The 15,029-nt window shown below is 47.3% G+C and overlaps 1 protein-coding gene across 1 annotated transcript; it reads left to right on the top strand.

The window, feature by feature from the left end:
- Window positions 1-1,243: 1,243 nt before the first annotated feature.
- LOC307097510 (ERV-BabFcenv provirus ancestral Env polyprotein-like) lies at window positions 1,244-13,878 on the top strand. The gene is made up of 3 exons (XM_079767655.1): window positions 1,244-1,383; window positions 11,722-12,919; window positions 13,403-13,878. The coding sequence occupies exons 2-3, from the start codon at window positions 11,962-11,964 to the stop codon at window positions 13,528-13,530; spliced, it is 1,086 nt and encodes a 361-aa protein (XP_079623781.1). The 5' UTR covers window positions 1,244-1,383; window positions 11,722-11,961; the 3' UTR covers window positions 13,531-13,878.
- Window positions 13,879-15,029: the final 1,151 nt, after the last annotated feature.

The raw sequence follows: 15,029 nt of genomic DNA on the forward strand, positions 1-15,029 counted from the left end.
GGGTGGGAGACATTGAGTCCCAGGGACCCAAGGATATAAATGAGTAGAGAGTAGAAGAGCATAAAGGGGTCTATTATTGTCACTCAGCATGACAAGGCCCAGATCACCTGGTGATGTAGAAGTGGAGAGGAGGGAGGGGCAAGGATGAAGGGAGGAAGGGATTAAGGACAGAACAAGAGATGTCTATGGGGGTCCAAGTCTGGAGACTAGAAGTGTCACTTACAAAATCAAAGAAAATGGGAGGGAGAATCTCTTTGGGAGATTATTAGTTTTATTTTAGATGTCATAATGGGATACCCAAATATACATGTGTACTAATCTGTTGGAGAGGCAGGATTGGAACTTGGTGAAAGTGACATAGAAGGATTCTACTTATCCACCTAAAATTAATAGTTGAGGTCAGGCATATTTATTAATTTTATTCACAGAGAATGGAGAGAGGATGGGAAAAGAAGAAGAAGGAAAGGGGAAGGGAAGAGAGAACAGGGCAAGGAGCGGAGAGGAAAGGAGGGGAGAAAAAAGGAGATCAGAGGAGAGGAGAGGAGAAGGAAGAAGAATCATATCGGGATGAAGAAGAAGAATCACGGCTAAGACCGAAAATAGGGTAAAAGTACCCGGACAGTAAAGCCATCTCAGAAGTGCCTTTCTAAAAAGAGCCATTCTGGGCGTTAGAGACGGGTGGTTGGAAAAGCCCGCTGAATATGCATGATGTCATGTACTGTACATTCACAACACACACAAGGCCACATTGAATCTGCTGACCTCGAGGGCAGAGCACAAGGCTCATTTGTTTCCCCCCAGCCCTTGCCTCTCAAGAGAAGAAGTCTGTACTGGGAGCATTTCAATTCTTGAATCAAGCTAGTTGTTAGCTGTGTTGTGAAATAGGCTAGTTTTCAAAAACCGGAAAAAAAAAATCGTTTCTGCTTATAGTCACTGTAGTAAGTAGATGGTGGGTAATAGGCTTGGGAGGAAAATGGGTCCCCAATTTGGTGTCAGGGATGAAATGACAAAGCCACGACTTGCCCGGGGAGAAGAACCAACCTAGCTTAGGAGAAATGAGTTGTGCCCCAGCCAGTACTGTGATTCAAACCGGGCTTCTTTGTGCGATTCCGGTGCCTCCTTTTGTGACGTCAAGAAAAAGAAATCTGATATATAACCACGTAAAACAAACGGTAGTCCTGTAAATCCTATTAATCATGGGGAATTTCACCATAGCATGATTAGGTGCCATTACAGATATAAACAGGAGGAAGATAGCTCTAAAACAAATGACCCATAAAAATGGAATGCTGTGTCTTACCGCAATCATGTGGAAGAGAGGTGGTGGGATGCTAGAAAATTGGTCATGACCATATAGAGACATGGACCTCTAGAGAGGAGCTGGTGAGTTCACTGGACTATTTTGTTCATTGAAGTTTTCTTTTAGAAATATCCAGTTTCCTTATTCTATGTTTACCAAAGTGTATTTTTTTTCTTTTGTCTTTAAAACTCTGCTTATTTAGATAACTTACATTTTAATTATTTACCAATAATTTTCTTTATTTTTAAAACATTTAATGATAGAAATTTTCAAACTTAGAAGTAGAAAGAATAGTATAATGAACTCACATATACCTATTACCCAATTTATCAGCAGTTTTTAAAAAAATTATTCTCTTTCCTTTTTTTTCTCCCTCCTTCCTCCCCGTCCCCCAATGGAGTGTTTTAAGGCAAATCCCAGACATCATATTAACTCTCCTGAAAATACTTCAATATGCATCTATCTTTTACTGCTCAGAACTTTAAAAATGCAATTATGCCATTATGATAATAATACAACTTAAAAAGAATTCTTTTATATAATTGAATACTAAGCACATACTAAAATTTCCTTAATTATCTCAAAGTTGTATTTTGTACTAAATCTGTTCAAATCAGGGCCCAAATAAGGTCCATACATTGGATTTTGTTATCATATCTCTTAAGTAGCTTCCAGTCTCTAAAAATCTATCCATCTATTTTTATGCCTTTATTTTTGTGTGACATTAACTCATTTGGCTTACAGAATATTTCATTCAGGATTTGGTTTACTGCATCTTAGTGGCCTTGTTTAAAATGTTCTTTTCCCCCCTCTTATTTTCTGTAAACTGATAGCTAAACCTACTGACTTATAAGATTCAGGTCTAATTGTTTTAGGCAAGAATACTTTCTTTCTTTCTTTTTTTAAAATATATTTTATTGATCTTTTACAGAGAGGAAGAGAGAGGGATAGAGAGTTAGAAACATCGATGAGAGAGAAACATCGATCAGCTGCCTCTTGCACACCCCCTACTGGGGATGTGCCCGCAACTAAGGTACATGCCCTTGACCGGAATTGAACCTGGGACCCTTCAGTCCGCAGGCCGACGCTCTATCCACTGAGCCAAACCGGTTTTGGCAAGAATACTTTCTAGGGGTGCTGTGTTTTTTATTTTGTAGGATGTTATTACATAATTTAGTTGTTCTAATAATACCAAGATTGATCAGTGAGTTCCAATGATAGCAGTCTAACACTTCCATTATAAAGTTCTTCATTGACTTTAACCTAATTGTTTTACATACCAAAAAGGCAGGATAAATTCATTTTTTTCTTTTCTTATAAAAAATATTTTTATTGATTTTTTTTTAAGAGAGAGAGAGAGGAAGGGGGAGGGAGAGAGAAAAATTGATGTGAGAGCGAAACATCAATCCATTGCTTCCCGCATGCTCCTTACCAGGGATCAAGCCCAAAACCTGGGCATGTGCCCTGACAGGGAATCTAATCGGCAATGCTTCAGTGCATGGGAGACACCTGACCAACTGAGCCACACTGGCCAGCGCAGGGTAAATTCTTGATAGTTTTCTTTTCAATAAATTTTTAAGTAATGAGTTGGTGCCTAGGCAATCTCCAACATAACTAATGAGATATTTTAAAAATTATAAACACATGAATTTTCAGATATCTGATGTGTTCCAATCCCTTTTCATACCCACATTTCTTCATCTTTGGCCAGTGAGAGCCTTTTATGTCGTTTTGATGTGACCCCATTTGTTTTGAAAGGTTTGCTTGTTTCTTCTTTGACGTAGAACAATGTCCCAGGCGTACTTTTCAATTTCCTGCCCTAGTCTTGGAATCAGACATTTCCCCCAAAAGTTCTGGTTCCTCTTGGTGGGGAATGTAATTAGAGACCATAAACTAAATGTTTGCTGTGCTTACTACTACTGAATTGTCATTACGTCCAGGCCTTTTCAAGGGACAGAGTAATGAAATATATACTTTTAATTTATTTTAAGAGAAAATACAAGTTCTGTAAAAAATAATATAAATGAAGCCACTTCAAAATGGAGTTGGAGCTGCCATCCCAAAGTAATTGCCTTGCATGTCTTACTCCGAAAACCTTTGGGATGTTAAAATTGAGCAATATAATCTTTGGACTGGGTGGAAAGCAGTATGTATTCCAAATAACTGCATGCAAAGCTAACAGGAAAGAAGACATGACCATGACTGAAAATTAAAGACACTCTTTAGAATTAGCATCACTACATTAGCTTACAGTACCTATAAAATTTCTTCTACACATGTAATTGCTCCCCTACCCTTCCTCATAAATACCCCGGGCCTTCACCTCCTAATTGGAACACTATCTGGGTTTCTGCCTGAATCAGTGCTTCCCAAATACTAGTAGCTATTCTTTTAGATCTCAAATAAATGCTTGTTGCTTCTCTTTTTGGCCTTTTATTTTTAGGTTAACAGTTCATACTGATATTTCCTATTCATATGAGAGATTATGGGATTTTTACTTCACTTCTTTGATTATATTCCCTTGTTTCAGTAACCTTACTAATATCAGTAATATTATGCTTTAGTATATCTTTTTAAAATTTTATTAATTATTATTATTATTTTTTTTAGTATCTGTTATTTTGGAAGCAATGGCCAAAGGCTCACTAGCTATTTAAGAAAATCTGAACATTGAAAACAAATAATAAAGGAAGAAAACCTCAGTGTAGAAAGGAAGTAATTTATATCCTCGGGAGCCTAAGAGATATATTGCCTCCTTGGAATTATTGGAAAGAAATATTAACCTATGCTCTATATATTATAAATTAAAGCTAATAAGTAATTATGTTATTATCATAGAAACAAAGTTGTTTAGCAAAGGGGAAACAAGATACAGACATGAGATCAAATAAATTAAGTTAAAATTCTATAATCATAAGCTTAAATTGGAAGTATCAATATGAACTAAATCTTTCTCATTTTCAAAGGTCTATATTTCTTTACTGTTTACTCTGAAAAATCTTCAAAATGAAGACATTTCAGTAGCAAAGAATATTCCTCATATTCAGATGGTGGTCACAAAATACCTTTTTCAAGTTAAAAGAAACTAATGAGTTTTGAAAAAAATATCACAAGGCTGTGTCTTACATTGACTGTAGAGAATTTTGAGTTTATTTGAACCTGCGTGATGATGGGTTGAGAAAATGCTGTGGAGAATGGCAGTATTGTAGCTCCTTTATACTTAGAATAAAAGGAGGAAAGTAAGGGGAGAGGCACATGAAATCCATTGTTGATAGATTAAGGGGGTGGGTGAAAGAAAAGTGGGGAAATATCTAGGATTGGATAAAAGTAAAACAGAGAGACACATATTTCTTTTACATTGGTGGCCATGGAATAGTTAATAATTAACATTACAGCATATAGAGATCGTATATGGGGAACCAGATAACAACAAAAGGTTCTGTGGTCTGTGGTCTGTGCTCTGGTGCGTGGGTGTGCCCTGAGGGGTATGGGAAAAAAGGTTACTCTGACATTTGAAAGGTATGCTATCATCCGGCCGGCGTGGCTCAGTGGCTGAGCATCAACCTATGAAGCAGGAGGTCAGTTAGATTCCCGGTCAGTGCTTGATCTCCAGTGTGGGGCATGCAGGAAGCAGCCGATCAATGATTCTCTATCATCATTGATGTTTTGATATCTCTCTCCCCGCTCCTTTCCTCTTTGAAATCAATAAAAAATATATGTTAAGGAAGAAAGGAAGGAAGGAAGGAAGAAAAAAAAAAAAGGTATGTTATTCCTCTGGCCAGTGTAACTCAGTGGTTAGAGTATTAGCCCTCACACCAAAAGGTTTCAGGTTCTATTCCTGGCCAAGGGCATGTACCTGTGTTGCAGATTCAGTTCCCAGCCCTGCTGGAAGCAACCCATTGATGTGTCTTTCTCATACTGATGTTTCTCTCTCTTTCTCTCTCTGCCCCTCCCTCCCTTCCACTCTCTCTAAAAATCAATGGAAAACATATCCTTGGATGAGAATTAACAAAAACAAAAACAAAAAAAAAGTATATTACCCACCAAGGTTGTGGGTTTGATCCCCCATCAGGGCACATACAAGAAGCAACCAATGAATGCATAAATAAGCAGACCAGCAAATCTCTCTCTCAAATCCATCAATAAAAAATGAAATAAAATTTAAGGTATGCTATCTTACCTTATGTCCAGATTATGTGGCTACTTTTGGTCTCTGGGTTTGTAAGGCCCACCAAGCTGTCCTCCCCTGAGTTTGTCAGGTTTACTATGTGGCCTCTTTTTTGTCCACAGATGCATTAAGCCAAATCTAGAATGTGGGAACGTCTACGGAAACTTATGATCTAATTTCATCTACAAATAAATGGCATGAGTGTGTAATGTGTAGATCCTGTTTATATTCTGTAGTATAGTAAGAAATGATGTACTATTTGGTCTTTGTCTGTGGTTAATGACACAGTTCCTGAAACAGTTGGAATTTCCTGGATGCTTGTGTGTTTTATCATTCCAAAGGAGACACTTTTGAGCAACCCAGAGTTTATGCTAATGAAGTGACTTAGAGTGGCGGCCTCTGGATAGTCTTAAGATAGGGATGGTCACCAGAAGACCATCAGAGGGTGGGAACACCAACCAAGCACAGGGAAAGGGAGAGGAGGGGCAGTTGGGCTACAGATTAAGTTCCAGAAAAACTCTTGAACATCAACAAAAACTGATAAGCTTCCAGGTGGTGAAGGCATCCACATGCCAGGAGGGTGGTGAACCCAGTTCCACAGGGACCCTTCTGGACCTTGCCACACAAGTGTGTCTCTTTGTTTGGCTGCCCATCTATATTCCTTTACAATACCCTTTATAATAAACTGGTAAACAAAACTGTTAGGTTGAGGCAGGGGGGAAGTCCAGAGCCATGCAAGCATCTGCAAGGTAGATGGTGACAAAGATAACTGGCGCCTTCCCAGACCCTTGCCAGCCTTCCCAGACCCTTGACCAAGGCAGGAATTCCACACCTCTCATGTCCTCCACCCTCCCCTCACTGAACAGCTGTATAAAGGAAGTACCTAAGCCCCCTTTTTGGCGAGAACTTCCTTGGCCCACCCTCGGACCAGTGAGTTTCCCCCGGGAGCGCAAGATTAAAACCTCCCCCCTTTTAATCACCTGGACTCTGTGTCTTGTTTCCTGCGTGGGAAACCTTTCATCTGGGGCCGAAACCCGGGAGGGGATTGAGTGTGTATCCCATTTGGGGTACCCCCGCTGTTGTCTCCCTGGAACCCTCAGGCTTCTCCCCAGCTCGGCAGCGTCAGCGGGTGAGTCCTAGTCCCTATTGACTCCTAGGGTCATCCTTCCGGTGTCTCTGTCCTAAATCACGGCCCAAGTCAGAGACTGCTTTCCGGGCATAGCCCTCTGGACCTTTCCGGGAAAGGTTCTGACCCTGAGGTGGCAGTGAAGATGTTCCTGCACCCCCTCGGTTTCCTGGCCTTTCGGCCTCACTCCGGACCCCAGGGGGTGGGGGAGACGTCCCCTGCCATCCCTCGGATCCCTGTCCATAACCTTGGCTCAACGATTGGGCCGCTGATCCTTGGGCCTCTGCTACTGACCCTAGGTTTCAAAATGGGCAATCAGAAATCCAAAGTTGATCCTAAGACGCCATTAGGGTGTCTCCTCACCATTCTGGCTAAGTTGGGCCTGTCCCAGGATCTGCGTCCTAAAGGCCTCATTTACTTCTGTACCGTGGCATGGCCTCAGTATGAATTGGACAACAGGTCAAAATGGCCTGAACATGGGGCTTTCGATTTTAACATTCTGACTGACCTTAACAATTTCTGCCAACGAGCTGGGAAGTGGCTGGAGGTTCCATATGTCCAGGCCTTTTTCAATCTGCACTCCCGTCCCTCCCTCTGCTCCTCCTGTTCCACTGTCCAGGTTCTCCTAGCTTGCGAGAAACTCCCTCTGCCTACCGACACCCCTCCACTTTCCGCCTTATCTGAACCCCCTGAGAATCTTTCTTCCCCTCCGACTCGCCCGCCTCCCTACGACAGGGCTCCTCCTGCCCTGCCTCCTTCTGCCCTGCCGTCTGTTCCCTCCCTTCCCCCATCCTCACTCCCTGACCTCCCCCCGCAGCTCCCTCCCCCAGAGCCTTCTCCCTTACCTGCTGACCTTCCCCTTCCCCCACCCCCACCTGCTTCCCCAGTCAGCAGGCACACCCGCTCCCGGGCCCCTCCTCTCCTCTGCCCCCTCCAGGAAGTTGCAGGGGCTGAGGGAGTGGTCAGGGTCCATGTTCCCTTCTCTCTGTCGGATCTCTCCCAGACTGAGAAGCGGCTGGGGTCCTTTTCCACCAGCCCCACTGCGTTCGTCAAGGAATTCCGAGACCTTTCTCAGGCCTATGACCTCACCTGGCATGACATCCATGTCATTCTCTCTTCTACCCTAACATCAGATGAAAGGGAAAGTCTTAGGAGCAGCGATGGACCACACAGAGCAGATCCACCTTACAGATGCCTCTATGCCGGTGGGGGCCCAGGCCATTCCTCGTCAGGAACCAGGCTGGGAGTACCAACTAGATACCCCCGAAGGGCGAGAGGGGCACCAACATCGTGACCAGATGCTCCAATGCCTAATAGCTGGCCTACAGGCCGTCTCCCACAAGGTAGTTAATTTTGACAAGCTGAGGGAAGTTACTCAGGGACCAGATGAGAACCCCATGGTCTTCCTTAACAGGCTGACTGAGGCTCTGACCTTGTATACTCATCTGGACCCTGGGTCCCTGGCCTGAGCAACAGTTCTAGCCACTCACTTCATTTCGCAGTCAGCCCCAGATATTCAAAAAAAGTTAAAAAAGGCAGAGATGGCTCTCAGACCCCTGTCCGGGATCTGGTGAATATGGCATTTAAGGTTTTAATGCCCGTGAGGAGCAGGCAGAGTAGGCCCACCTTCAACAAAAGGTGAACCTGCAAACTCAAGCCTTGGTAGCTGCCCTAAGGCCGGCAGCCACGCATAGTCCAAGGGGGACTGTGCGTGGTGGGGGTGCAACGAAAGGACGAGCGCCACCTGGAAAATGCTTCAAGTGCAGAAACGAAGGCCACTGGGCTAAACAATGCCCTCAACCCCGGGCTCCAACCAAGCCCTGCCTGACGTGCGGTCAAAGTGGCCACTGGAAAAGTGACGGGCTCTCTGCGTCTCAATGTAGAGGGGCCATCCTTCCAGGTCATGACCCGCTGCTGGCCATGCTGGGACTGGCTGAAGACTGAAGATGCCCAGACTCGGCGACCCCTATCACCCTCGCTGAGCTCCGGGTAAAGCTCCAGGTAGCGGGTAAGCAGATCTCCTTCTTGATCAATACAGGGGCTACCTTTTCTGTTCTGCCCTCCTTTTCCCGGCCACTGTTCCCTTCCACGATCTCGGTCATGGGTATTGACGGCAAATCCACCTGCCCACTGGCCACCGGGCCCCTTCCCTGTCTCCTCGACAATAGCCCTATAACCCACTCATTCCTAGTCATGCCTTCGTGCCCCGTGCCCCTTTTAGGACGAGATATCCTCACCAAACTAGGGGCCACTCTGCAGCTCACTCGGAGTCTTTCAGCCTCCCTGCTTCTTCCGCTCCTAGCTCCCTCCCTTCCTGGGAACACTGGTCCCCCACTGCCTGCATTCCTTGTCAACCCAAAAGTATGGGACACCTCTACCCCAGTGGTTACTAGACACCATACCCCAGTCAGGATCAGACTTAAGGACCCCACCTCGTTTCCCTCCCGTCCCCAGTTTCCTATCTCCCTAACTCATTGCCAAGGCCTCAAACCTCTCATTACTCGGCTTCTGGGGCAGGGTCTCCTCATACCTATTGACTCTCCCTGCAACACCCCTATCCTCCCCGTTAGGAAGGCAGACGGGACCTACCAGCTGGTGCAGGACCTCCGACTAATCAATAAAAGGGTGGTCCCCATCCACCCGGTGGTCCCCAATCCTTACACTCTCCTTTCCCGCATCCCATCTGGTATCACCCACTTTTCCATTCTTGACCTCAAGGACGCCTTCTTTACCATCCCTCTGGATCCAGACTCTTACCATCTGTTTGCATTTACTTGGGAGGACCCAGACAAGCAGGTATCCCAACTCACCTGGACAGTTCTGCCCCAGGGATTCAGAGACAGCCCTCATCTTTTTGGCCAGGCCTTAGCCAGAGACTTCCAACAATGCTCATTAGAACTGAGCACTCTTCTCCAGTATGTAGATGATCTCCTTCTCTGCAGCCCCTTTTTAGACATTTCTCGGAGGCAGACAGCTGGCCTCCTCAACTTTCTAGGGGACAAAGGATACTGTGTGTCTCCTGCCAAGGCACAACTGTCGGCCCCCACCATCACTTACTTGGGGATCTGTCTGACTCCCAATTCCCGAGGACTGACAGTTGACCGAGCACAAGCAATACGAGACCTATAGCCTCCCACTTCTGCGGATCTTGTCCTTTCTAGGGCTGGTAGGATTCTTCCGCTATTGGGTCCCAAATTTTGCTCTCCTAGCTAAGCCTCTATACCAGGCCACTAAAGAAACACCAACAGGCCCCCTCTCCTCACCCTCCCTTGTTCGCCAAGCTTTTTCTAAGCTCCGGGATGCCCTTCTGGCCTCTCCCCCACTCTCTCTCCCAGACATCTCTAAGCCTTTCCAACTATTTACTGATGAGAAACAGGGAATAGCTATGGGGGTCCTCACCCAGCCCCTAGGGCCAGCCTTCACCTCCATAGCCTACCTGTCCAGACAGCTTGATCCCACGGTTCGGGGATGTCAGCCCTGCCTCCGGGCTCTGGCTGCAGCTGCTTGCTCTCACCAAGGAGGCCCAAAAGATCTGCCTCCAGCAACCCTTACAGGTCTTCTCCACCCATAGGCTACAGGATCTTCTGTCACACCGATCCTTATCTCTCCTTGCCCCCTCTCGCATGCAGGAACTCCATCTCCTGTTCCTCGAGAGTCCTGACATCTCCCTAACTCAGTCCTCAGCCCTGAACCCAGCCACTCTCCTTCCTGCTGCCTCCATCCAACCTGTGGCAATGCACCCCTGCCCCGAGGTCGTTGAGGCCCTCACTCAACCTCGGGTGGGACTCTCAGATATTCCTCTCTCTAATCCTGACTTAACTCTGTTTGTGGATGGAAGCTCGTGCCTAGACCCTCAGGGACATCGGAAAGCCTCCTATGCGGTAGTAACACTCGAGCGGATCCTAGAGACAGCCCAGCTCCCAGAGGGTACCACCTCTCAAAAGGCTGAGCTCATTGCGCTGATCAGGGCCTTGCATCTGGCCAAAGGGACGAGGGTAAACATATATACAGACTCCAAATATTCCTTTTTGATAGCTCATTGCCATGCGGTTATTTGGAGGGAGAGGGGCTTTCTCTCCACTAAAGGCTCACCTATTATCAACGCTAGACTCATAACCTGCTTACTTGAAGCCTTACAGCTTCCCTCCCAGGTAGCCATCGTGCACTGCCGAGGCCATCAGACTGATGGTTACACGGGGAAACGGCCGAGCAGACACGGGAGCCAGAGGCTTAACTCAGGGTGAAGGGTCCCCAGCCCCGGTCCTGTTCCTTTCCCTTCCCTCCATTACCCCTCAGTATACAGAAGAAGAAAAACATAAACTCCTACAACGGGGAGGCTCTTCTGGTCCTGAGGGATGGATCTTCATAAATAACAAGATTGCCCTTCTCAAGGCTCAGGTAGGGGCCATTGCCCAACAGGTCCACCAGTCATTGAACATTAGACTGCTGGCACTTTGGAGGTTCCTCGAACCCCTCTTCACCTCGCCCACACTGCGAGAGGCAGTCACGAGTGCCTGCTCTTCCTGCTCCACGTGTGCAGCTGTCTCACCCCAGGGAGGAATGCGCCCCAACTTTCCTACCCATCAAATGAGGGGACCCCTCCCAGGGCAGGACTGGCAGGTAGACTTCACCCATATGCCTCCCCACAAGAAGACCAAATATCTGCTTACCATGGTAGACACCCTGACAGGGTGGGTAGAGGCCTTCCCTACCCACAAGGAAACTGCTGAGGTTGTGGCTGAGACCCTAATAACACACATAATCCCAAGGTTCGGCCTCCCCACCTCCATACAATCAGACAATGACCCGGCTTTTATATCAAGGGTCGTTCAGCAGGTTAGCACCTCACTTGGCATCTCCTGGAAACTGCACATACCCTACCGCCCACAATCATCGGGTAAGGTCAAGAGAGCTAATGGCCTCCCTAACAAAACTCTCTCTAGAAATTCGCAGCTCCTGGCCGGAACTCCTGCCCATGGCCCTGACCAGAATCCGGGCTACACCAAGGAACCCCACCTTCTTAAGCCCTTTTGAACTCCTATATGGGAGACCCTTCTTGCTCAACCATCGTCTCCCTACAGACCCTCCTCTCCTGGCTACTTATCTTCCATACCTGTCTCTACTCAGTCAGCTGCTCCGGGAACACGCTGACAGGTTTCTCCAGGCCAGAACCAGCTGACCAAGGCTCGCGAGGACCACCCCTCCAGCCCGGGTACTCAGTTCTCCTTAAGAATATACATCCCAAGGCCTTGGAACCCAGGTGGACGGGACCTCACACAGTAATCCTCACAACCCCCACTGCGGCCACACTACTTGGAGATCCATTGTGGCACCACCTCTCCAGACTCAAGAGGACCCTGGAGCAGCATGACTTCTATAAATGTGAGGTGTTGGGCCCCACTAAGGTCCGCCTTAGCAGCCCTCCCCCTCCTCCTTCTCCTCCCAGCCCTGGGCAACCTACACCCACCCCCACCTGCTTATGTGTGGAGGTTCAAGGTCCGTGAAACCTACGACCAGGACAGCACACAAGTCACCCGGCAGGTAGGATCTCAGGACTGCCCTCTGGTCGGATGCCAGGCGGAGATCCTGATTGTTGTCGACCTCCGATCAGTGTCCAACAGTGGCCGACCATATGCCTGCTTTGCTTACGACCAGCAGAACCCAGACAGGTGTAATCGAGACGTCAACACCTATGGGGGTTGCCGCTGGTCAGGCTGTGTCATCCATGATGCCTACAATGAGGTCAGGTCTGGTCCCTTTTTTTGGAAGGACGGGACCTTCAACATCAGGGTCCGGGACCCCTGGGACCAGCGATGGGTTGCGGGCGTTATGGGAAAACTATATGGGGGTGGTTGGAGCTCAACCCCTTCAGGAACTATCTACATTTCCCGGGAATATGTCATGGCCCAGGAGGCCCAAATCCAGGTCTCCAAAAGCATCCTACAGGCCGAACATTCCCTTAAAGGGAAGCTGCCTGATTCCCCCCGGGTAGAAGTCCTGTCTTCTTGGCTTCAACTTATCCAACACACTCTACTATTCCTTAATGAGACCCGCACCTTGCCCGATGTCTCGCACTGCTTTTTATGTGTCTCTCTCCAAAGACCTTTGCTGGCTGCCGTCCCACTCATGACTCCTCCAGGAACCCAAGGACACGGTGAATGTCAACCTCCCCTGGCTGGCATTCCCCTCTGGGAACCCGAAACTCCAGAACCCACCTTGCCCCCGCGGATATGCTACCAGACCAGCAACCCAGTAACTGTGGGACGGGTCACTTGGAACTGTACCCAAAACCACACTGCAGCCAGTCCCACCAAGGCCAGCCCAGGTACCTTCTTTTGGTGCAACGGCACCTTAAGCAACTGCATAAACTCCTCTGACCCCGGGCCTTGCTTCGTGGTCACAGTAGTTCCCCAACTAACCTTGTATGGAGAGTCGGAGCTTGCCTGGTTGCTCCCTTCATCCCACCCCCGGGCACGCAGGGCCGCCTTCCTCCCTGTCATGTTGGGGGTAAGTATCGCTGCGTCGATAGACCTAGCCCAAATAGCCCTGCAGAACCGAAGGGCCCTAGACCTTCTTACTGCGGAAAGAGGAGGAACCTGCATGTTCCTTCAAGAAGAATGCTGCTACTACATCAACGAGTCCGGAGTGGTGGAAAAGAACGTGCAGACCCTGACTAAGTTGAGTGAAGAATTACGTGCAAGACATTCCCAGGACAAGTCTCTTTTCGGCTGGCTCCAAAGCCCTTTAGCTACCTGGATCCTACCCCTGATAGGGCCCCTAATTCTCATCTGTGTCTTTTTTTCCCTAGCTCTCTGCCTCCTCAAATTCATCCGCTCCCGGATTGCAGAAATGTCTCCGGTGACTGTAAACCAGCTCCTGCTCCATCCCTACACTCGGCTGCCCCTCAACCCGCCTCTGCCTGACCCTGGCCTTTAACATCCCCACCCTCTTCACCCCTGATCAGCAGGAAGTAGCCAGGATGATTTCGGCGCCCCCTATCACCAAAAGGCCGGGATGTTAGGTTGAGGCAGGGGGGAAGTCCAGAGTCATGCAAGCATCTGCAAGGTAGATGGTGACAAAGATAACTGGCGCCTTCCCAGACCCTTGCCAGCCTTCCCAGACCCTTGACCAAGGCAGGAATTCCACACCTCTCATGCCCTCCACCCTCCCCTCACTAAACAGCTGTATAAAGGAAGTACCTAAGCCCCCTTTTTGGCTCAAACTTTCCTGGCCCACCCTCAGACCAGTGAGTTTTGCCCGGAGCGCAAGATTAAAACCTCCCCCCTTTTAATCCCCTGGACTCTGTGTCTTGTTTCCTGCGTCGGAAACCTTTCAAAAACCAAACATTTTTCTGAGTCCATCAGCCGCTCTAGCAAAGTAATCGAACCTGAGGAGGTTGTTGTGGGAACCTCCAATGTATAGCCAGCCAGACAGGAGCACAGGTGGCAACCTGGACTTGCAATTGGCATCGGAAGTGGGACTGAGCCCTGACCCTGTGGGGTCTGATGCTGTCTCCAGCTAGATAATGTCAGAATTGAGTTAAATTTCCAGGGAAGCCATTCAATGTCTGCTGAGAATTGCTTAGCAATGTTGGAAAAACGTGCATGTATCTGAGACCTCCATTCAAACCGACTTCGCAAAAGACATGTTTGGACACCTGGAGAAAGTGGAACATTGGGTATCATGCGATATTAAAAATTACTAATCTTATCATATATGATAGTCATATTGTTATGTTTTTAAAAAGTCCATATTTGCTAGCAATGTATTCTGAAGTTTTTACAGTTGACATGATCTGATACTTGAGATCTGCTTTAATATATTCTTGGGCGGGAATGGGGGAGACATAAGTAAAACAAATTTGGTAAAATATTGTAAATACTGAAGCTAGGTGGTGCAGGTTCATCATACTATTCTGCCAAATTTTTTTGTGTTTGAAAATGTCATTAATGAAGAAGGTTTTTTTAAAAAGCTTTTGTAGAGAAACACTAAGACCCAAATAAATGGAAATATAGGATGTTTTTAAAAAAGTAATTAATTCATTCATGGAGCACAAGAAAGCAAGAAGGAATCCAGTTCACATCCCATTTCCCAGGTCCAGCAAGTTGCAGGATGTGCCTGGAATTCCCCCCAAGCCCTGCTTCAGGGCCTGGACTGGCTCCAGGTGTCTCCTGACCCTCACGCCTCTCAGCCCAGGACAGCAGTTTGGGCTGGGCCTGCTGGCTGGAGGCGCTTTCTGTAGCAGGCTGCATGTTCAACCTCATAATTCACAGAGCCCTGTGGACCCCCGTGAAGAGTTGGTCACATTCTCCACATTTTTATGCAGATGACATTGCATAGGGTGGAGATTGGAGGCTGGGGCAGTTGATTCAGAAATCACTAGGGCAGCTCAGGAAAAAAATCTCCCTAAGGGATACCACAGGAAACCAAGCATG

Source organism: Cnephaeus nilssonii (assembly GCF_951640355.1).
Source record: "Cnephaeus nilssonii genome assembly, chromosome: 4".
In the NCBI taxonomy this organism is placed as follows: domain Eukaryota; kingdom Metazoa; phylum Chordata; class Mammalia; order Chiroptera; family Vespertilionidae; genus Cnephaeus; species Cnephaeus nilssonii.

What these genes read in the sequence shown, in the direction of transcription:
- LOC307097510 (XM_079767655.1), top strand. Translation starts at nt 11,962, where the DNA reads ATGACTTCTATAAATGTGAGGTGTTGGGCCCCACTAAGGTCCGCCTTA. An exon ending in TCCCACCAAGGCCAGCCCAG is followed by an intron (nt 12,920 to 13,402) that starts GTACCTTCTTTT and finishes TTTTTTCCCTAG; the next exon opens with CTCTCTGCCTCCTCAAATTC.